The following is a 23,876-nucleotide window of genomic DNA, read 5'->3' on the forward strand; positions in this document are numbered from 1 at the left end:
AAGGGTAGGAAAGCACTTAAAAATTGCAGTTGCCTATCGTTCTGTCTAAAATAATTTAAACTGACTACTAGTAGAAGGGGCCGTCTAGTCACGTGCTTATTATGACTTATCCTGGTAACTTAATTTACTTTTCCTTATTACTTGAAGTTGTTAAGCGATTCATTGGCTAACTAGCAATTCCTTAAATTTCTTCTGAGGAAATCAGGAAGCCAAGTCAATCAATTTAGTTGTCTAATAGTACTTTGAGACTTTCATAGTATGGAAGGGTTGAGACTTTGGAGAATTTTTTATGCTAAGTTTTAATCTTGTGCTTTTTCAGTTTGGAAACTTTCAACGGTTTTCTCTCTCTTCACAAGCCATCATTTATTACACATAAGACACAGAAAAGGATGCAGGAATCTCTCTCCTTTTCTGGCTGAGGTAAGAAAAAGGGTGTTTGTTGCCCATCTGGGCATCTCATGAGACGAGACCCCAGAATGTGGGTTATGGTGTTGGGGGGTTTTGGAAAGTAAGTTGTGGTTTAGAAGGACTCTGTGATGTGGGCTGGGAACTTTGGTGTTTTCTTCTGGTCTGAGGTAGGTGTTTTTAAAAGAGAGGCGTCAGAAGATCTTGGGTTCTAGACCATCCCATTTGTTCCGGTCTCCGTGTTTCTAATAGGAAAGCGTTGAGACAGATGCTCTTTACACCTCCATTTCTTTATCCTTTGTGTGTGCGTGTGTGTCTTGGTGATTCCATAGTCTTGTTCTTTTTGCCTCTTTCCCTTTTGCTTTTCTTCCATTCTGGTCTCGTTTCTTTCTCTCGATCGGTTTTTTCTTCATGTTCTAGGCCTTGCCTGTTTGACATGAGGGAAAGAGTTCATGAAGTCTTCTTGTATCCTAATTGTTCATGATATTCAGATACTGGCCATGAGGGAACTTGCTTGGGTACTTCATGACTTTTATATGGTAGAACGAAATTCATGAGGAAGATATTTATGTACTTGCTAATTGTCTTTCCTTCCCTGTTGCAGGGAAGGTCCGAGGGCGGGCGTTTTGCTTTGTTTACAGCTGTATCCCCAGAACCTGGAAGTATGCTGGGCGCCCAGTAACTTTTTTTTTTTAAAGAATAGGTTAAAATAAATTTTAAAAAAAGGGGGTGGGGAGCACCTGGCTGGCCCAGTCTGTAAAACATGTGACTCATGATCTTGGGGTCGTGAGTTCGAACCCCACGTTAAGGGATAGATTGTACTTAAAATAAAAAAAAATTTTTTTTTTTTAAAAAAGCATAGAAATACCATAGCTTTCTGATAGTTTACCAAATCAGATATTATTTAGGGAGAGTCATGGAGCTACTTTGCTCTAAAGAAAACCTTTTGAACCTTGGCTGGTATTTGAACCATTTAATGAGGGAGGAAGTACTTTGGAGTAATTCTTCTTGTAATAATGTAGGTTTATAGTCTCCTTCCTTTCTAGCACTTATAATCCCTAGACTTGATTTTACTACTTTTATCAGTTAAGATCCTTTTTGTTGCAAGTAACAGGAATCTCAACTGAAACTCACTTAAGCAATAAAGAAGTGGCTTATTCTCACAACGAATCCAGCAAGGCTTCGGAGTGGGTGGGTTGCTCTCAGTATTGTCCTGAGAGACCCAGGTTCGTTTGTTCTTTCTCGTCTTCCCTTTGCTCTCTTGGCTTCATCCTTCCAGCTTGTTCTTTCTGTGATTATGAGGACTGGAGCAACAGTCAAGCCCATATATTTCTTGTTGATATCTTTTGGGAAAAAGAGTGGTTTTCCTTTCCTTGAAGACCTGAGCAGGACTTCTTCATGTACCATTGGTCCAAATTGACTTGGGACTCTCCCCTGAACATTGGCAAAGAAAGTGGAATTGTAGCATTTGGCTTGGGCTAATAATCATCTCAAGTGAAATAGACGTTGGGATCAACTGCACTACTCACTAAAATCCCATGTGAATTAACCTTTATAAGTACATTTTTAAAGACTGTTGATTTCCTGAACTCCAAGATAAGACTTCCCAGAGTAATTAGGTTCATAACCAAGAGGATGCTAGGTGAAGTCAACATTATCATCATAATTACTTCATTAGGGAAATTACAGCATTTAAATAAAAGAAGTGGCAATTTTTGTTCTGTCTTCCCAAGTTTATTAAATAGACATGCTCCATTGTTTTTGTAAAGTAGAAAGTAGATATGTAGAAATTGGTTGGAACTGTGACTCCCCCTTAAGTGTGTTTACACTGATAACAATTGATATGTTTAAATTATTTAAATAAAATGAAATCTTGTTGACGAGGAAAGTGGAGAAAGATAACGAGGACACAGTGGGGCTTCACTTAAGAAACAAGTCAGTGTATAAGGTAATGTGCATCTGTCACCTTAACTTACTAAAAGGTTTCTGATTTACTTGAACATACAGTAATGGATTATTTTGTTTGTTGAAGAATTCTTAGTAAATATTTAATAAGCAGCATGGAAGCATTATGATACTACGAAGAAAGCACTGAATTAGGAACTGAAATCCAAATTTCTCTAATTTTTCCACTGACCAAGTAGGAAAGGATGGTTTCATTCAGGTTAGTATGCTCGTTTGCTCGTTCTGTAGCGTCTGGCCGCTTCCAGGACTCGAGAGTGGTTGAATACTCACGCACTGTACAGTGGAGTGTTCCACCTTGTGAAAATCTCCTGCCTGATCTAACAAAGACCTGAGTGGAGATACTTTTTTGGTTCAGGTTTTAAAGAGAAGTAATCATTTTTTTCCTTCAGGAGGTGGAGATCTTCTATGTACATTCTGTTTTCTGCGAGCACTCCCAAATGCTTCCTTTTGCTTTAAGTAGTAGAGACCAACGTTAACTTGTCTTTTACTTGTGTATTCCATTTTCCAGCTCACTTCTCCGAACCTCATTTTCCTAGTTTGTAAAGTAAGCATCTCTCCTGCAACACTCAGATTCTCCACAAGAACTGATGGCACGAGGCAGCACATGCTGTGTGTGAAGGTTGCTCTGGAAACATCTAAAGCAGAATGTTCTCTAGAAACATGGACAGTTGCACAGGACCACTCCTTAGACTCCTGTCTGTCATCTTACAGAGACCTTTGTTTCTTTTTTCTTTCCTTTTTGTTCGTTTGGTTTGGGTTTTTTCCCCCCGTTAGAGGCTTACTTGTAGTGAGCTGGGTATTCAGGACCCTGATGGGGGGGCGGCGTTGAAATCTGAACACTACAAACTGGAGGTAAAAGAAAAGAAAGCTGAATGTATTGCCTGTTTTTTAATGGTTTATTATTCTAACCTGTAAACACCACAAGCTTTCCCTCTCATCATAGTTTTACAGGTGAATGTGTGAATGTACCAGAATTTAAAATATTACAATAAAACTTTTTTCTCACACTTTTTATTTGCTAATTTTCAAATCTACTAAAGAAAGTTTTTTCTTGTATCAGCTGGATGTAAAAAACTGCACATAGATTGCAGCTTTTGGGGGGAGTTTTCAAAGAAACTTTACGTTTTTCTAATAAAAAAAAAGTAAATATTTGGAAAAGAAAATAATTCCTAATGGCGTCATTTGCTACTGTGGTATTTTGTATTAGCCTTGTTGAATTTCGCTGGGAAGTACTACTTTTGGGGACAAATATTCCCTGTCATAATCGTAGATATTTTAGTGCTAGAATCAGCCTCCGAGTTGATCTTCTTTTCCCCTTTCCATGTATATGTGAGAAAATAAGGCTTGGCGAGGAAGATTTGTCCTACTGTGCGTTCATGGCACAGCCAGGACCCGGGTTCAGGTCTCTGGGCCGTCAGTGTGGGGTGCTCCTCCTTGGACCTTTGGGAGCTTAGACTTGTGCCCTCAGAAAGTACCAGTGAAGCCGCACATACACGGTGCAGCAGAGCAGACAGACGTGCGTTATGCTTTTAACTTTCCTGTCCTTTCTGGGGTAAAGATGTTCACCACTCTCCACAGAATACAGAAAATGCACATGTTCTCTTTGCAATCTCCTCCTGAATAATTCAGAATTATTTGTTCTTTTCTTTGTCACTCCAGTGACCTCTGATGAGGATGGTCAGAGGCCAGAATGCAGTTTTGTTTCTACCAGTGTACGTCGGGGTTCTTCCAGCTAACTGTGACATCCTGTTTACACCCCCTGGGTTAAAACCACTTTCAGGTGGCTTCTGAGATATATTGGAAGGTTCAAAAGACTTTAGAGACAGCTACCACAGTGTAACTTCTCTTCCCCTTTTTGTTGACTGGGAAATTTCTGGTTATTCAGTTCTAGAGTATTTTATTTTTTATTAGATATTCATTTTATTTTTAACTCCTTTATAAAATACAGTAAGAGATTTAAAACTCACAGACACGTATAGAGGTTAGTGAATTACTTTCAGGCAGAGCTCCCTGTGGCCCCCAGCCAGGGTAAGAAGGAGCCCGTTGCTGAGCCGCACTGGTCACCCTGCCGTGTGTCCACAGGCGCGGCCCTCTGCCGGCCTCCGCAAGGGACCGAGCACTGTCTTGGCTTCTGTAGTCATCAGGTCTATGGCTTTGTCACCCACAGTTTCTTTTTAGACAGTCAAGTTCAATCCTGCCCATGCTTAAAAACCTGACCTGTGTTTTACATCCCTCTTAATCTGCATCTGTCTTACTCAGTTTGCCTGTTGAAGAACCTGGGCCAGTTGACGTGTGGGCTTGGCCTAGTCTGGATTGTGCTGATGGTGTATTCAGAGTGTAGCCCACCGAGGTCCTCTGTCCTCTCTCCTTCCTGCAGCCTGGCAGCGGGCAGTGAGGTCTGGGCGGGGGGCTGCAGGCTGTACTGTGTTCTGTCCTTGTGTGTTTGTTTCTGGTTCCTTGATGCGACCAGCCATAGGTGTTTAATGTCCACATTCATTCTTTCTTTGGGGTTTGGAAAATGGTGATATTTTATTTTATCACCTTGTGGCCATAAATTGGCTGTAATAATTTTATAAGATGGTTCCCCCTCGTCTGCTGTCTATTCATCAGTACAGTTCACAGGGAAGGGCACAATACATGTTAGAGTCTTTTATTTACCCGGTTTTCAAGATAATGAATTAGTTTCCTGTCATTCTCAGAAGGTGACTGGTAACTGCCTTTTTTTTTTTTTTTTAAATATATGATTAGAAACTCATGAGTCGGGCTTCAGTTAATTGCAGTTCTTCTCCAGGTTCAAATTGTCCCATCTTTGGCACCGTGCCCCTTTCAGGTTGGCTTTTGAGTCCTTTTGACATGACCCTGGTACTCTTTGATAGCTCCCTTGTTCTCGGGTGGTATGATAAGATGTGCCAAGCTCATCATGTACATTGCCCGTCCTGGACCTGGGATCAGCAGTTTCTCTAAGAAGCCCTGGTTTCTTTGATGGAAAATGGTATTTCGTAACCACACCTGGGTGCTTTGCTTCTTGTGTTAATCTTTGTTTCTAGGCTTGAAAAAATGGAGACACACACACACACACAGAGTCACACATAGATTTTAAGATAAAATACCTCATGAGTGCATATTGATATTTCCAATTTACATTCAAGACCACAGGATTTTGCTTTGTTTTGTTTTAATCTCCTTCCTTCTTGATCAAGAATTGTAGTTCTTAAGGACATCGGGGATGATAGAATTGGAATTATCCTGTAGTCCTCATGAGTTTTACCCCACTTTACACACACAGTTTCAGAATAATAATACATGTACTTATGCCACAATTATGATTACTGAAAAAGTTGAAAAGACTTCTTTCACAAATCCTCATTCTCCCCCTAAATATTTATAATGGGTGTTCTGTATCTACATTGTCAAATCATATAGTCATTACATACTCACTCTTCTCTCTTAACCCTTATTTGGTATTTATTCCATAAATAACCATATATTTGTGCTTGCCACTAGACAATATGTAGATATCCTTATGTAAATATCCTTTTAGTGAATTTCTTGGTTGTTTGAAGTGCATTCCTTGTAGGTTCTTCAGGAAGGGTGTCTGGGAACAACAGTCCCTTAGTTTGGCATGTTGATGATAGTGCTCTTTATACTTGAAAGTCAGTTTTGCTGGATATAAAATCCTTGGGTCACATTTTCTTTCTGGCATAGTACACTCCTTTCAAAGTCCAGTGGCAGTCTAATATTTTTCCCTCTTAAAAGTTGTGCTCTTTTGGGCGCCTGGGTGGCTCAGTTGGTTGGGCGACTGCCTTCAGCTCAGGTCATGATCCTGGAGTCCCTGGATCGAGTCCCACATCCGGCTCCCTGCTCAGCGGGGAGTCTGCTTCTCCCTCTGACCCTCCCCCCCCCATGTGCTTTCTCTCTCTCTCTCTCAAATAAATAAATAAATAAATCTTTAAAAAAAAAAAAAAAAGTCGTGCTCTTTTTACCTAGTTGCTCAAAGGAGTTTTTTCTTTTTCTTCAGGGTCCAATGATTTTATTAGAATTTGTCTTGATGTTGGTTGTTCTCGGGCCATATTCTCAGGTACATAGTATGATCTTATAGTGAAATTTCTTAAATCTCTTAAAATCTCTTTTAATTTTTCTGTATAAGTGAAATCTCTTAAAATTTTCTATGTAAGTTTTCTTGAATTACAATTTTTAGTATTCTTTGCCTTAGGTTTTTGTTTTTGTTTTTTTCTTTTCTCTCTAGGCACTTTTGTTATTCATACGATGGCTTGTCTTTGCCCATCTTCAATAATTGCTACTTTCTCCCGAATCCTGTGGTCTTGCCAAACTAACTTACAAGGTCTAGTAGCTTTTTAGTAAATTCCTTTAGAATTTTATATATACTCGATCATTTCATTTGTGAAGAAGCTCTTTTAATGCCCCTCCACCTCCCTTCCCGGATTGTATCCCTTTTCTTTCCTTATTGTGCTAGCCAGGGCCCCTAGGACAGTATTGAATACAAGTGGTAAGAATGGGCATCCTTGCCTTGTTTCTCATTTTAGGGAGAAAACCTGTTAGCTGTTGGTTTATTACAGATACTCTCTATCAAGTTGAGGAAATACTCCTCTGATTTTAGTTTGCAGAGTATTTTTCATGAATGGATGTGAAATTTTGTCAGATGCTTTTTCTGCTTGTATTGAGATGATAATTTGATTTTTCTTTGTCAGTATGCTAATATGGTAAATGTGGTTCTATTTTAGGAGCTTTGACTCTGGTTGTTTAGGGGGTGATAGAAGTGATGATAGGATCATGAGTGGCTTCCTTTTGGGAAGGGGGAGATGCTGGTCTTTTAAGTGTGGTGATTTGGGGGCCCTGTGGTGGCTTGAAGTCCTTTGGTCACACATTTCTGCTTGGTTGCAGTGCTAATAACGGGCCCACCTCTAAGAGCTACTTTATATGGAAAGCTGTGCTGTGGCCTTACCTTCTAGTTCACTCTGGAAACCAGTCGCTGTGAGGGCAGGGGGACTTAAATCATTGTTTGTGCACCTTTTATTAGGGAGGTTAGCTTTTCTCAGCTGCTTTCACCTTTGACTTCCAGATTTTCTTTGGAAAAGTTGCCTTGTCTTTTTGAAGTTTTTATACAGTTTGCTCCACGATTGGGGTTGCTCACTGTCCCTTTCCCCGGTTTTCCATCAATGCTGTGGATTTGCGTGTGTGTGTGTGTGTGTGTGTGTGTGTGTGTGTGTGTGTGTGTGTGTATTTTTCTCTTCTCTGTAGAATTTTGCGAGAAGGTGCTTCTGTTCATTTGGTTATCTCAACCCTGGGATCAAACTACATAATTTGGCTTTATCTTTTAGAAAGACTCAGAAGATAGTAACTCATAGCCCTCTTCACAGCAGCTGCTGTTCCCGTTAGAACTTGCTTTTCTGCCGTCAACCTGAGTATAATTTTCTTATTTTTTTTTCAGGTCCCATTTCTTTTGTTTCTAACTTCAAGTTAACAAATTTTATTTCACCATAACAATCTAATTTTCTGTATGTGCAAAAATACAGATAATATGTAGTACCTTGCTTATTCTGAGATTGAAAGGAGGTGACCTCAGTGTAGGACAGTGTTGGTTTTATATATATGTATATATATATATATATATATATATGTGTATGTATATATATGTGTATATATATGTATATAATGTAAATGTTCACTTCTCTGCATCAGTAAAATATGCAGCTACCTAAAGGAGAAATTAATTGACTAATTTCAGTAGAATTCCGAGAAAAATCTCCAGAGGGATATGGAACTTCAAAATTAACCACAGATGTTGTGTCTGGCCTTAATAATTAAAAAAGCATCCTAAGAACTGACATGCTTTGTTTGTACAGGTAAAGTGAAATGGATAATTAATGGGATTATGCAGTTAAAGTAAACCAGATCTTTTCATCCTCAGCATATATAACTTTGCATCCCAAATATTTCGTGCTTGCTACATTGTGATTGTTCAATAACTATTAGTTGACTGTATAAAAACTTAATTGTGGCAGTTCTATGTATTGTTTTGTTGTATACATTCAGCCTTTTTATTGTTATTGCTGTTCCTCCTAGTGACATTGAACATAGAAGAGGCAGTCTGAACCTGTTCTTTTCTCTTAATGAAGAAAACCTATTTTTTTTTTGTTGTATATTGTGGTATGTTTTCATTTTTTTAAGTCATGCTGCTAAATGGTGAGTGCCATTTGCTTGGTCATTTCAGTTGATAATTTGAATGGATGTCAGTGTGAGTGCTGTGACGTTTGTCTTTTGGCTGGCATTGCAAACAGTGGAAGCTCGGGGCAGGGGGGGCGCCCCCCAGTGACATTCCATCCTTTTACATCGGTGTTAGGGCATTTGCACGTACAAGAGAGGGCAGTGTCGGCTTCACTGAAACTGCTTTGCTTTCTGGAACTAGAAGTGAGCCAGTCACCCCAAGATTTGTCTGTGACCAGCTATGACATCAGGTGCTCCTGTAAAAAGAAATTGTTTTTTCCTCGTGAAGTTAAAATAAATAGTTGTATTTGTTATCAGTAGCTTTCTTATCTGAGGTCAGATTAATGACAAGCAATAACTGTATTACTTTTCTGAAGATGTAAAATAAATAGAATTTTTTTTTTTTTTAAGAAGGAGTGTTGGGGGGGACAAAGAGTTAAGGGGAAAATCGTGCTGCTTATAAACGCTAAGAAAATAATTCTTAAGAATATGATAGTAATTCTTATAAACTGTTTATTTGATCTGTGAGAGTGAAAATCCTGCTAGGATTTACCATAAAATTCAAATTTAGTTAAATGATGTTGACACTAATCACATGTTGTTAGTTTATCTCATTGGATCATCTGTTTCTGATGATGAAAAAGATAGATTCCTGTTTAATGGTGGCTTTATTAAGTTATAAGAGACCTGGGGGCGCCTGGGTGGCTCAGTCGGTGCAGCATCTGCCTTCGGCTCAGGTCATGATCCCAGGGTCCTGGGATGGAGTCTCGCATTAGGCTCCCTGCTCAGTGGGGAGCCTGCTTCTCCCTCTCCCTCTGCTGCTCCCCTTGCTTGTTCTCTCCCTCTTTCAGATAAATAAAATCTTTAAAAAAATGAAAAAGAAAGAAAGAGACCATAGCATGGCTTGTTAATCACAACTTTAGTTAATGATTGACCCTAGCATTATTTCCTAGTCTTAGCTTTTCTTTCATTTATTAAATTTTAAGAAGTCTTCTGAAAATGTATTCTGAGGTGTGTAATGTGAATCACATCCTGGCGTTGCCCTCAAGGAGCTCATCATAGTCTGCATAGGGAGATGTGTCTGTTGTAAGAACTACAGTACAGTCGATCAGTGCTGAACGTTATGAATCGTTTGTCAAAGGAACAGGACAGAGAATTTAGGACAGCGATTTTTCTGAATTAGGTAGTTTACCTAGAATATGTTAAAAATGAATTGTTGATAGTGCCCTGAGATATTCATATTCTTTGCCTCTTGCCCCTCCAGTGAAACTTCTTGATCATGCCAGAGTTAAAGCTTGCCAAAGCCCAGTTAAGGCAGTTTCGAAGGAAGTTTGTTGCCTCATCCTGTAGGCGGGGATTCCATGACTGTAGGAGACAACTCTTACTTTTCCTTGGGCGCCCTTTTTATTGTATGATTTTAAATAACAAAGTGCTTTTCTGTTACCCCCTCCAGGGGATCAGCTTTTATATTAATGTCTCTTTGGAAGAGTGGCTTTGAAAAAGGCATAAAGAACTTGGAAATCTTGTTTAAGAACTGTTTATAAGTTTCTAATAACTTTTTATTCAGACCGTATAAGCCAATTCTAAATGCAGGTGGGTCTCCCCCAGAAACCAGGATGGGATCTAATGGTACTCCTGCTCAAGGGGCATTTAGGATGGATTAGAAATAAAGCCAACTGCGCATTTTCCTTCCAAACTTTGATCCCTTTAATTCAGTTTGTAGTTGGAACCTGAAGTATGTATTTCCCTCGTTCCTTCCTCAAAATATGTAGATTCTGGTTGTAATTTAATTTTAGTCTTTCTTGGTAAATGTGATAATTAAAGTACAGTGAGATGTGCAAATTGGACAGTGAATTGAATAAATATAAGAGCTGATCAGGGTGTCTCTTCTTAATGTCACTTTATTAAGGTCTTCTGATATATTCATAGACTCTTGAGATTCCTTTCTTAACCTTTTTCGTTCCTCTGTTTCTTTGCTCCGTCCAAGGATATTACCTTCTAAAGTGTTTGCTATGAAGAGAGTGTCAGGATATTGATCTTGGGGGGGGGGTGAACTAATTACAGATTTGCTTTTCATTTTATGAAATGAATTCTCCATAATAGGAATATATCTGTCAGAACCTTAGGTTATTTTTTGTGTTAATCCTTTTAAGAAAGGAGTGTTTTACTTACTTTCATTAGCCTAGGACGAAGGAAATGAGTGATCTAAATGGTAAGTGCTGGGCAAGTCTTACACGCGGTTTTAAAGGTGGTGAGGTGTCCTCCGTCCAGTGGTCAGATTTGCATGGGCCTCACGCCTCTTACTTTTCCTTGGATACAAAAGTTACACAGAAGTTACACAGAACCTTAAACTTCATAATATAGGGGAGGGAAAAAAAAAATCCCCTCATTGTGTTTACCGTCTTAGGTTCATTGACTAGCGCCTGGGAATCAATCTGATAAAAGATGCATTAACAGGGGAAAAAAAACAGATTTAGGTATCCACGGTTATTCATAAAGAAATATGACTCAAGCAGGAGGCTGGAATTTGGAGATAATATACCATCTTAACAAAGGTGATAAGGAGTAGAGAAGAGTTTGGATAAAGGCGAAAGGGTTTGGGGTATCTTGGGGAGAGGGAGATGAATGGTAACGTGATTAGGAAATGCATGGTAAGTCAGGGTTGTGTAGTGGGGTTGGTGATGCGTGAAGGGTCAGGCGGTCTGAGTTGTCTCTGGAGTACTTCTCTCTTCCTGGTGGGGCGTGGGGTGGGGAAATGCCTTTACAAGTGGAAATTTATATCCTTCTCTTAGCCTAATTGGAGAGGGGGTCTCTTTTCCTTAGCCTGCTGTTTATTAATTTCCTTCACCTCAAAATAATCTTCCTACCAAAGTGCTATATTTTGTGGTGGCATATTCTGGTCCTCTTCAGGGACTAAAGGTTCTAGGTGACTGTTAGCATTACACCAGAGTTTAGGAGACTTGCTAATCCTTTATTTGAGCCTGCAGTAATTTCTCCCTGTTTGAACTTAGAACACTAATTTTCTTCTGCAGTAATTCATTACAGAAATCTCAATATTATGTTATGTTTTATAATGTATACAACATATTAGTATAGTACTACATGTGTATGATTTATATACAATTGTATATATGCATCTGGAATATCCCCCCCCCTTTTCAATTGGTGATTTCTTTGATTAAAAATTTTGGTGGCCACTTTTTTAAGATTATAAAAAGTCTGTAAATTTATTTGTACTTATTAATATACCAGCCTTGTACTTAAATGTCTGTCTGTATTTCTGTTCAGTTTGCATATTTCAGGGTTTTTTTTTTTGTTCTTTTCAACTTCATGTGTATTTCTTGAAACAGAAATTCCTCTTGATATCTGACAAGCTTCTAAGCATATACTGTACACATAATAGGCACAAAATATTTCACTAATGAATTTGTGAAAATCATGTATAAAAAGAGGTTGTTGATTGGTCCTCATTTACTCTAGAAGTTTCATAAATTCATTGCATGACAGTTAGAAGTGGTGGTGGGAGAGTTGAGTAGACAAGTTAGAAATGACATGTTGAGAGGTAAGAGCCGACGAAAGAGAAGAATCCATCTGTATGGCTTCCTGAGGTTATTTATTATGGGGCCACACAGCCTTACAGATCTTGGTAACCCCTGGTACGGACATCATTATGTTGAAGTAAAGGGCAGTGATGGATGACTGTCAGTCCTGTCTTTACTTTGACCTTGGGCAAGCTATTTCATCTTTCTTTCTTTCTTTTTTAAAGATTTTATTTATTTATTTGACAGAGAGGGGAACACAAGCAGGGGGAGTGGGAGAGGGGGAAGCAGACTTCCCACTGAGCAGGGAGCCCAAGACGGGGCTCGATCCCAAGACCCTGGGATCATGACTTGAGCCTAAGGCAGATGCTTAACCGACTGAGCCACCCAGGCGCCCCACTATTTCATCTTTCTGATCCTCCATTTTCTCTTTTACAAAATGAAATCACAGGGCTAGAAAGTTTTGGGTGTCTCTTACAGATGTGAAAATTCTGTATCTGCAGTGGTTAAGGGAATCAACTACAGGTTCAATTAGATGCACCATATTTTGTGAAATAGGAAATGTGAGCCTGCCATACAAATATTTTAGAGACATTTCCTTTACAACGGTTACATATTGTTTTGACCAAACATGGTTTGGGATGTAGGCCAGTGTAGGGGATAAGGCTTTGAGGGCAAATTTGGGCGAATAAGTAGAAGCTATCTCGAGGTGAACTTTACCAATAAGAACTAATGGGGGGCACCTGGGTGGCTCAGTCGGTTAAGTGTCTGCCTTCGGCTCAGGTCATGATCCCAGGGTCCTGGGATCGAGCCCCGCATCGGGCTCCCTGCTCGGCGGGGAGCCTGCTTCTCCCTCTGTCACTCCTCCTGCTTGTGTTCCCTCTCTCACTGTGTCTCTCTCTGTCAAATAAATAAATAAAATCTTAAAAAAAAAACGAATGGGCAAAAACAAGTGTCAGTGATTACACAGGAAACTGTGAAGTACTGAGCTCCCTGTTTCTGGGGAAGTAAAGCAGAAACCGTATCACCACTTGTGATACTCTAGGAAATGTGGACCATTTGGGTAAAATCTGTTTTACTGGGCAGTTGTCCCGTGTAGGAGGAGCTCTACAAATGTTGGGGAGCTCTTTGAGGGGACCCAGGGCAAGTTAGGAAAGTGTGTAATGAGGAACACGCCGCGAATGGCCTCCTCGACAGGCATTCATCCTGGGATGACGCCTTCGCAGGAGCTGGTCCGGATGCTGGGCAGTTCTTCCCCTGCCCTGTTGTAGTGGCAAGCTTTTAACACAGTCTTTGTTTTCTTCATTCCTTCTCCAACAGAGGTGGTTGTTGTTTACCGGTTAGGACATTTCCTTTCAGGATTTATTCTGTGCGTATGCCTTCTTAATCTTCTCTGTATAAGTGGGACATATTTTCCATCCTGTTCTCTTAAGTTGGTGTTTCTCATAACCGTGTAATGTCGCCATCTGTCCACGTCAGGCCTGGTAGATCTTCATAATGCTCTCAGATAAGAGTGAGTGTTTATAACTTTCTTACTGTGTGCCAGCACTTTCTAAAGTGCTTTTCATTTAAGTCTAACAACTTCATGAGGTAAGAACTTCTATAACAAGTGAAGAAACTATAGCTCAGAGAGGTTAAGTAATTCACATGCAGTTACACAGTAAACAGAGGCAGCATTAGAACCTAGGCCGTCTGGCTTCAGAGTCTGGGCTCTCGGTCACTTTGCTACTGTGTTTCTCAGGTGACTGTGCTGTTCCTTTATACGCCTCTGTCAGAGTGGTTGGACTGCTCCGTGGCTGGACTTCTAGTGCCTCCCCTCTTCTTGCTACTACAATATACCAGGTTCTGTTGTTGTTGTTGTCCTTCTTCTTCTTCTTCCTCCTTTTTTTTTTTTTTTTAAGATTTAGTTAATTTGTCAGAGAGAGAGCAGGAGAGCACAAGTGGGCGGGGCGGCAGGCAGAGGGAGAAGCAGTTTCCCCGCTGAGCAAGGAGCCTGATGCGGGGCTCGATCCCAGGACCCTGGGATCATGACCTGAGCCGAAGGCAGACGCTTAACCAACTGAGTCACCCAGGCGTCCCTACCAGGTTCTGTTCTAAGTCTGGAAATACTTCTTTAAGAAAAATACACCCAAATCCCTGTCTTATGACAGTCACACTTTGTGGAGGGGCATATAGGGGAACACACTATTTAAAAAATAGGAGAAGGTGAGAGGTGATGTGAGGAGGCAAGCAGTGAAGGGAGCAGTGGTGGTGCTGTGGTGGGCCACAGGGTTGGTGAAGGTGAAGGACCTGGCGGAGCAAGGGAGGACCACGTGGGCTTCTGCACAGCAGTGGAAGACTCGGGAGGCCTGCGTGGCTGGAACAGAGCAAGTGGGGAAAGGGTAGTAGACATCACAGGGGAGAGGGGAGGAGGGCTGTGGGGGGGCAGAGCCTTGTCGGCCATTTTGAAGAACTTTGCCTTTTAATCCTTGTGAGATAATGAGCCACAGGAAAATTCTGAGGAGAGGGGTGCTTTGTTCTGGCTTACATTTTACAGAGATCCCTCTGACTGTAGTGTTGAGAGTAAATGATCAGGGGACAAAGGTAGAAGGACGCAGGGGAGAAATGTTGCTGGCTTCGAGCAGGGTGATAGGCGTGAGGTGGTGAAAAGTGGTTGGAACCTGGGCCTCCTCCTGAGGTCCAGTGAGCGGGGTTTGCCCGCGGCCCGAGGATAAGAGAACAGGATGTAGTAAGAATAATTCTAGGAGTTTTGGAAAAGCATCTGGGAGGATGGACTTGTTATTCATTGATTTACCATTAACTTGCCCAAGTGTCTTGATGCTGAATTTCTGAGTCAGAGAACAACCTGTGGCTTTCAGTTCTTCTGATGATAACCTTCAAGCCACTAGCTTTAGAAACCAGATAGTATGTATGGCTGCTTAATTGCCTTGTGGGATTGAGGTTTCAGTTTTAGAGCAATGGAAAAATATGTCATGTCAAGCTGCCTTTCCATGTGGCATAACTAGGCGTTATCATTGTATTTCAGGGTATGATCCTTAGTTTTGCAGATACAGAAACTTGCTTTTTGTGGACTGACCTAGAGTTAGATGGGCCCGGGGACCGAATTCATAATAACCAGTCTCACTAATTCAGCTTCTTATGTAGGCCTATCTAACCATGGTCAAGAGCAGAATTAGAAGGACTTCCCCTGGGACCCCCCATTTCTGAGGAAATGCTAATTTCCTGACTTGCAGAGAGAGTGACTTTTAGCAGCTACCCTGGCAGGATTCAGAGAGAAACCTCTTGACTCCGTTTGGCGCCATGAGGCTCGTTAGGCCTACCTGGCGCTTTCTTCCTGTGCTCTTTCTTGGCCTCTGCCCAGTGTGTGAGCACATCACGCATTTTCTGATTTCCTTCTGCTTCCTCCCATCGCTCCTGTCTTTGGTCTCACCCTCTACCCGCTATCACTTTTCTCTTGCAGCTTCTTTTTAAAACTTGTTTACACTTCTATTGAAATTCCATTTTTCTGTAATGATCCAACTTTCTTTATACCTTTAGCTTCTTAACAAAAGTCCGTGCCCTTGGTAGTTATACCTCAGTGGAGCTGAGAAAAAGTCTGTGTCCTATGCTCACCTTTTTTCCCCCTTAATTTAAAGTCACAGAATCCTTTCTTCAAACAAAATCTTTCACAGATCTTTGATACACGAAGCACATTCAAGCACACTAACAGGTGGTAGTGGACGAGAAGGAGGAAGACCTCAGTCCCCTTTGCTCAGCCTCCTCTGTATCCCTGACCGTGTCCCTCGGACCTCGTGGGGTGTCAGGCTTACACAGCGCTGCTTGCAGAGAAGGCCGTCTGTCCTTCACAGCCAGGCCCCTGGAGTCTTCGCAGGGATGCGTGCTGATGCTCCCACAGGGCTCCTCGCGGCTCTCCTTGCCACCCCCAGACCTCCGGGCTTCCCCTTCGTGCAAAAGAACCTGGGCTCTCAAGCCCATTTCCTCCTCTTCTCACTAGACGGTGAACCGCTGGAGATCAGGGACTATCGTTTTATCTTTCTTTTTCCTTGTGTCTGGCATGTGGTGAGTGAAGGAGTGATAGAATGAAGAAACAAAATGCTGAATTACTGACTTTATCGACAGACAAAAGTTCTTAGCAGTGAACCCAGGAACTTGTACTGGCAGTAAGCATAATAAAGGAAACTCACTGGACCTGAACTCAAGTGGGAATTTCTTGACTGGTTTTGTATGGCCAGTTCATCGGGGTGTGGTAGTTTGTTGTGCCTGGATTCACTATGAAGAAATGACTGCTCTGTCTGTGATCATCTGCCTCGGGTACCTACTCTGCTTGTCACTGTTACAGATGGTGAGAAATGTTTATTTACCCTTTGGACTCCTCTGGGTGTAGTGAGGACTACTCCCCTTTCAGTAACATTCTTTCTCATGGGGCATAAAATGTGCAATTATGTTCTAGTTTTTTTTTTTTTTTAATTTTATTTATTTATTTGAGAGAGGGAATGAGAGATAGAAAGCACGAGAGGGAAGAGGGTCGGAGGGAGAAGCAGACTCCCCGCCGAGCAGGGAGCCCGATGCGGCACTCCAGGATCATGACCCGAGCAGAAGGCAGTCGCTTAACCAACTGAGCCACCCAGGCGCCCTGTTCCAGTTTTTGTTTAGTGAAAATACAATTGGGTCTTGAGATCCTGATATTATACCCCAGTTACTTTGGATTTGAATGTCGGCAGATATCCCCAGTTACATATTTGAATACATGTTTGGATGGTTTTCTTCAGATTGATAAATCCCATCAAGTCTTAGAGTAACTTTATTTTCAGCTTTTGGCAGCCTCTAGCCCAGCTGTCCAAGTCCTGACAGTAGTTACGTAGGTAGACAGTGGCATTGCTACAGATTACGGCTTCCTCAGCTGCTTGTTTCAAAATTAGAAAAGGCGTTGTGTTATTGAAGTTTATCACACACATAGATCCTTAGTTGCTGAGATATTTTTATGTGATTCACCTAACCGTTGCCTAACTGTGAACACTTAAAATAGATATTCTCTTCCTTGAATATTTAAGCACAGAGAATACTCACAGGCAGAGTAGTGAAGACTGGGCTTGCTTTGTACAGAAACAGATTAATTTGGCTCTCTTTTTAGTGCTGTTGTGAGGAGGGGTTTTTATGATTATATCAGTATGCATTTAGAAATGTAAAAATTAAGGACACCTGGGTGGCTCAGTGGGTTAAGCGTCCAACTCTTCATTTAGGCTCAGGTCCTGATCTCAGAGTCCTGAGCTCGAGCCCTATTTCGGGCTCTGTGCTGGGCATGGATCCTGCTTAAGATTCTCCCTCCCTCTCCCCTTCTCTTTCTGCCTCTTCCCCCCACCAAAAGGAATGTAAAAATCAGATATATATTTAAGAAATACTTTTTCATGAAAGAAAACTTTGGGTGAAGACCTACTCATTATTATGAATGTTTTTATATTGATTAAGCATCAAGTTGCAGGAAGGATGTAAGGAATAGGAGAAAAGAACATGGAGAGAGAAGCAACATTTGCTCCCAACCCACTACTTGTTAGAGAACTGTGTTTTTCTTGATATATACAGGAGTTTATTACTCCGCTCTTAGACTGTGCACAAAACTCAGGAAAACAGGAACTGTCAAATACTGTGTTTCGACTTTGAAGATATTCGATATATTGTAGTCCCTATAAATTTCTGTGTGGTTTTAATCAAGAAATGTTTGTTCTCATTTTTATTACACGATCAAAACCCAAGTTTGATTTATGTGCTGAGATCTGATCTTCAAGGAACAGAGAATCTTGGTTGTCCATCCCAGCTCCAGCACTAACTCAAAGTGTGGACTTTGGGCCACAATTACTATATCTTCTTGAATCTCAATTTTCTCTCTCTCTCTTTTTTAAGATTTTATTTATTTATTTGAGAGAGAGAGTACAAGTGAGATGGGGAGGAGCAGAGGGAGAGGGAGGAGCAGACTCCCTGCTGAGCAGGGAGCCCTATGTGGGGCTCGATCCCAGGACCCCAAAATCATGACCTGAGCCGAAGGCAGATGCTTAACCAACTGAGCCACCCAGGTGCTCCTCAACTTTCTCTTTTGTGAAATAAAGCAAATGATATTATATCATCTTTATTTTCTATGCTTCTGTGAATTTTAAGATTCTGTACAAATTATTTCTTTGTATTTAGTAGTTGGCAGAAAAGAGAGAAAGGTTTCTTTATATTTTCCGCATTACTAGTTAGTCCTCTAGTCAAGGGTGTGTCTCTAATTTAGAAATATGTTTCAAGAAAATAAGAATGATTATATTGAATTAACTTTACATGTAATTTTTGTTTTAATTAACATTTCAAGGCTATCTAAAATGAGGACATAGAAATTCATGCTACTTTAAAGTTTCTTAAGGTATTTTTGTTACCAGCATTCATATTTTGAAGGATAAAGCTTTTAAAAATATGTCTGTGCTGGGTTTTTTTCTAAAGAAATTGTTTTACAGGCTTTTATTAACCTGAACAAAGCTCACTAGACAAAAAGAACAGGATGTAAGAGGGGAATGTTTGGAACCAGAGGGACTTGGAGAGTTGGTGTTAAAACTTGTGCTACTTTCTTTGATCACATATAAAACGTGGCATTAGTATTCCACAACGAGGCTGTGATTCTTGCTTTGATTATAGTTCTGATCTACCCTAGCATTTTAAATCCAAATTCAGTAAAAGTATGAAATAGTATTCTAAATAAGTTACTTACTCAAGCATCTCTATTTCCAACTTTTCCTCTTAATTTTCTGGTGTTCTGCTTACTGCCTTAAAATCAGTCTTGGACTGTTTTATGACCTGATTTAGTGTTTATAATGTCACCAGAACATTTTCCCTGGATTGTTACACATATTGGCTGCACTGTTTTCAAATATAGCTAACAATGCAATGGTTAACTTGATGAAGTGCTGTGTAAGTGCTAACCATGGTTGTTGTTAAAGTATGGTTGTCGGTGGTGATATTAGCTCCTTTTTGTTTTCCACACTAACATTTTTATTCTGTGGCAGTGTTTCTACATCTCTAAAGGGCCTTAAAGTTTTGTACTCAATTGGATTGTCTCCACACCTTTACGGTCTGTTCTGTCTACTGTTTTCAACTGTCACATTAGAATGCATTTCGAAAATCTCCCCCCAGCTTCATTCCCAGCTGGTGACTTGAATGTCCAGAAACTTGATGGGCATTAGTGGAACCTCAGGTTTAGTGTGTCCTTTGTGAATTTGTTGCCTTCTATCTCAGTACTCAGCCAGCTGCTGCTTTGAGCCAAATGTGACCTGCTGCCTGTTTTTGTAAATGAAGCTTTATTGGAACACACACACACACACACGTGAGTATGATGTATGATTGATTTTGCATTAAAGTGGCAGAGTTAAGACTCTTCCAGCAGAGGACCTCTGAGTAGCAAAGCCTAAGCTGTTTAGTATGTAGCTCTTTAAATAAGATGTTTGCTGGTCCCTCTCAGACCTTTGATTACTCCTTGGGGTTTTCCCTCAGGTATATTCTAGCAAGAAAACTAATTTCCTTTCCTTTAATCTTTCTTTTTTTTGGATATTCCACATGCATTCAGTCATCACATCCTTTTGCCTAGAGTATTAATTTCCTCACCTCTTGATTTCTTTTCCCCTTGTGTTTCATTTTATATCTTGCCACCAATGTCATATCCTTGAAATTTGGTTCTACTCTATGTCCACACTGCCACCAAACACTTCCCCATCGCCCCGAACCTAAATAGAAACTCGCTAGCCTCTTTCTTAAGTCTCCTTCCATAATAGCAGCTTTACTGGCCCCTAAACAGGAATTCTGTGCTGCAGTACGTTCCTCCCCTCCCTTCTTGTCTTTGTTCATTGCTGCAGTAGCTGCCTGGGGCTTTCTCTGCCCCTGAGTTCCACCTTGTAGGAGTTTGTTTGGAAGCCTTGTACTGTCTTTTTCTGTCTGCATATTCCTTTCTTCTCCCTGATATATATGTTGCCTGTGTATCTTTCTGTCACTAGCGGCATTTTATGCTGTGTTGTTGATGTTCTTTTACATCTCATCCATTATAAACCATAAGCTTGTTGGGTACAAGGTGCATGTCTTCTTCTTTACTGTGTTCCCTTAAGCTCTCAACATCATGTCTTAGATGTGCTTAATAATTAAGTAATTGAGTCACATTATAGGAGGCAGGCCTTTAATTTGAATGTAATTATTGGTGACTTTACAGACTCCCTTGGATGTTTACTGTGATTGTAGGTGTTATAGCTAAAATTCTTGAGGAAACCGGATGTTACTTCCTCATACAGACTGTTAATGTAAATGGAAAAATTTTTGTTGTTGTTGTCTGATAAGGTATTTCACATTTGCCAAAAGAAAGCTATTTGTGTGCAATGATGTGCACGGCACTGATAAAAAAGTAAAACCAGGTGGCAGAGCCAGGCAGTAGTTCTCTTGGATATGTTAAGCAATCTATCAAACTCAGATCTTTTTTTTTTTATTCCATTAACAAGTTTTTTTTCCCCAGGATTCCAAATGGAAAAATTATACCAAAGCTCTCTAATAAGTTATTGAAATGATGTTAAAATAGTATTTTATTCTCTACTTACGGATGATGTTAAGAGAATATTTTATTCTCTACTTATTCATTTAGTCACTCTCTGCATACTTTCCAGAAGGTTTTGATGTGGCTGTCGGTCACAAATAGCTAGTTCTGTTAATCCCAGGGGTTTTTTTGGCCTCCAGTTCTGAGTTCGTACTCTTGAAAAGGTTGCAGAAACAAGAGTGCCAGTTGTAGAGACTTCTTACTTCATAGTGGTGTGTTCTAAAAGTTACATGTCCTGAAACCGGGCTGCTGATACCCTTAACTTCCTCAATTGATTTTGGAAAGGTAAAGATTCCCAATGGGGCCAGGAACACAGTTGGTGCATAAAGCCTAGTACCGAGTATCCAGAAAAACAAACAAAAAAGGAAACAAAGCATGACACTACCCCAAAACCTGTATACTTGAAAAAGAATTGAAGACTTGAAAATTTCATTTTAAAATGGGCAAAGGATGTGAATAGTTTCTAGAAAAAGATATCAGCTCTGCTTGGTTGACCACTGTCTTCTAGCATGGAGTCAGTGTTTACTGTATACATGTATGCCAGATGAATGAGTAGTGCCTAAAATATATCCCAACCCCTCCTAAGTAAAGACATGCTAAATAACCAGACCTGTATACCTTTGAATCAGCATTTCTACTTCTTAGCGTTTATCTAGGGAAATAATTAGACATCTTAGCATAGATTTCACATCTAGGTTTCCATAATCCAGAAACACTTTATCAAATGCTCAAAGATATCTGTCCATCCACATATATATGTACATATGTATATATTTATACATACATGTATATGTTGTATGTATATGCATGCTCATTGTAAAATCATCTGTAATAGTGAAAGATTGGAAACAACCTAAATGCTGATTAGAACAAGAATAGTTAAGGGCGCCTGGGTGGCTCAGTCGTTAAGCGTCTGCCTTCGGCTCAGGTCATGATCCCAGGTCCTGGGATCGAGCCCCGCATCGGGCTCCCTGCTCGGCAGGAAGCCTGCTTCTCCCTCTCCCACTCCCCCTGCTTGTGTTCCTGCTCTCGCTGTGTCTCTCTCTGTCAAATAAATAAATAAAATCTTAAAAAAAAAAAAAGAACAAGAAAAGTTATAGTATATCCACATTGTAATGGGTAAAAAGGATGAGATTGATCTTTAGGTAAAGATGTGAAAGAAAAGATACAAGTTGTGTTTGTAAAACAAGATGTAGTTTCATCTTTATAAGTACTGAACACAGGTCTAGTTACACAATATACTTGCACATGTGAGGGCTGGGCTGGAAGTTAGCATAAGCACCCTATAAGCTTAAGCATAAGTTTCTGGGGAGCAAAACTGGGGAGATGGGTGAATTCCCAGGATAGAGGGGTATTTATTATACCTTCTATTTTTTAAACTTTGTTCAGTTTTTTTTTTTTTTTTAAGTATATTTTACTTTTATGTTGGTCAGAACACTGGGAAGTCATAGAATGAGTTTTAGGTACATTTTCATTAATATTTAAAATAACGTATTTGAATGGCTAACTTGTCTGTCTAGAAAGTGGCTTTTTTTTTTTATTATGTTCAGTTAGCCAACATATAATACATCATTAGTTTTTGATGTAGTGTTCAACGGTTCATTAGTTGCATATAACACCCAGTGCTCATCACCACCCGTGCCCTCCTTAATACCCATCACCCTGTTACCCCGTGCCCCACCCCCTCCCTTCAGCAACCCTCAGTTTGTTTCCCGGAGTCCAGAGTGTCTCATGGTTTGTCTCCTCTGATTTCTTCCCGTTCAGTTTTCCCTCCCTTTCCCTGTGGTCCTCCACTCTATTCCTTATGTTCCACAAATAAGTGAAACCATATGATAATTGACTTTCTCTGCTTGACTTATTTCACTTAGCCTAATCCCCTCCAGTTCCATCTTGATGCAAATGGTAGCTATTCATCCTTTCTGATGGCTGATTAATATTCCATTGTATGTATGAACCACATATTCTTTATCCCCAGTAGCCAAACTGTGGAAGGAGCCAAGATGTCCTTCAATAGAAAGTGGCTTTTAAGCATAATTTATGTCCTTGAGAATTCTGTATAAGCAAGTTTTTTGGTTTTGTAATGGGACAATAACAAAAGACATGATCAGGTTGGACGGCTGTTGTATTCTCTAATGGTATGACCAATAGATGCGCAGTGCAGGAGTCTTATTATAATAGGTTTTCTTTCAGCAGTCGTAAGAAAATCCAGTTTCATAGTAGAAGGGCTTGTTAGGATTTGAATGCTTTACATGTATTAACATCAGTTTCCAAGGGTATACTTGCGAGCAAAAGAATCACACTGTTTTCTCTTCAATCTTTCAGAAAAGCTCAAGAGGAGAACAAGAAGATAGTGCTCGCTGGCTGTGTTCCTCAAGCCCAGCCTCGGCAGGACTACCTTAAAGGACTGAGTATCATAGGGGTAAGCTCGTACAAAAGAACATCTTTGGCTGCTGAAACATATACTTGGTCCACATTTGATTCGCTCTTTCTGTGTTACTTACAAGCTGTGTTACACTTCTGACTATCTCTCCTCAACATTCTGGACCCATTGCTGCTGAAATTTCGTCATGTCTCTGTAACTTTTCACCTTAGTGCAAAAGATATGTCCTTGATTCTCTTGTTAAAAAGAAAAAATACCAAACACAATAAAAAGCCATACAGAATTGAAGTCCCTTCCTAATACCTGGACTTTGTCTGCCTGTCCAGCACCATTTCTTGCCATATCATTGTAATTTTCCCATCCCCCTGAACTGCTTGTCATCCCCCCAGTACACAGATGCCTTTTTTTGGAACGCGCCCCTTCCCGTACACTCATCCCCCACGTCGCTCCGCCGTTACCCGCTCCACCGTTACCCGCTCTGTAAAGCCTCCTCTGACCACTCAGTGTGGTCTTCCCGTCATCCCTGGCCTCGGTTCCCTTTGCCGACTGTGCTTACCTGTCATCTGCCCTCTCAGCACCTCACAGGGTTGTGATTTTACAATCACTTATCTCATTTTTTGATGAAGGCCACCTTTCTACTTAAATTACTAACTTCACAGTGACCGATTTTCAATCTTTTTTTAAGCTGACCATGTTTCTCCAACCTTTCCCGTGATGCCTGACACACAGGAGGCACTCAGTAAGTGTTCGGTGACTGACTGAATGA

At 40.5% G+C, this 23,876-nt stretch overlaps 1 protein-coding gene across 1 annotated transcript in view; it reads left to right on the plus strand.

Moving 5' to 3' along the window:
- Positions 1-23,876, plus strand: part of CDKAL1 (CDKAL1 threonylcarbamoyladenosine tRNA methylthiotransferase) — a 637,377-nt gene that overhangs the window by 148,239 nt on the left and 465,262 nt on the right. Inside the window, exon 6 of the mRNA XM_028107487.2 lies at positions 23,053-23,149. Within this exon, the coding sequence (XP_027963288.1) occupies positions 23,053-23,149 (97 nt within the window). The remainder of the gene's footprint in view (positions 1-23,052; positions 23,150-23,876) is intronic.

The sequence above is a fragment of the Eumetopias jubatus genome, unplaced genomic scaffold, assembly GCF_037043125.1.
Source record: "Eumetopias jubatus isolate StellerSeaLion01/CBP00866 unplaced genomic scaffold, mEumJub1_p1.0 scaffold_6, whole genome shotgun sequence".
In the NCBI taxonomy this organism is placed as follows: domain Eukaryota; kingdom Metazoa; phylum Chordata; class Mammalia; order Carnivora; family Otariidae; genus Eumetopias; species Eumetopias jubatus.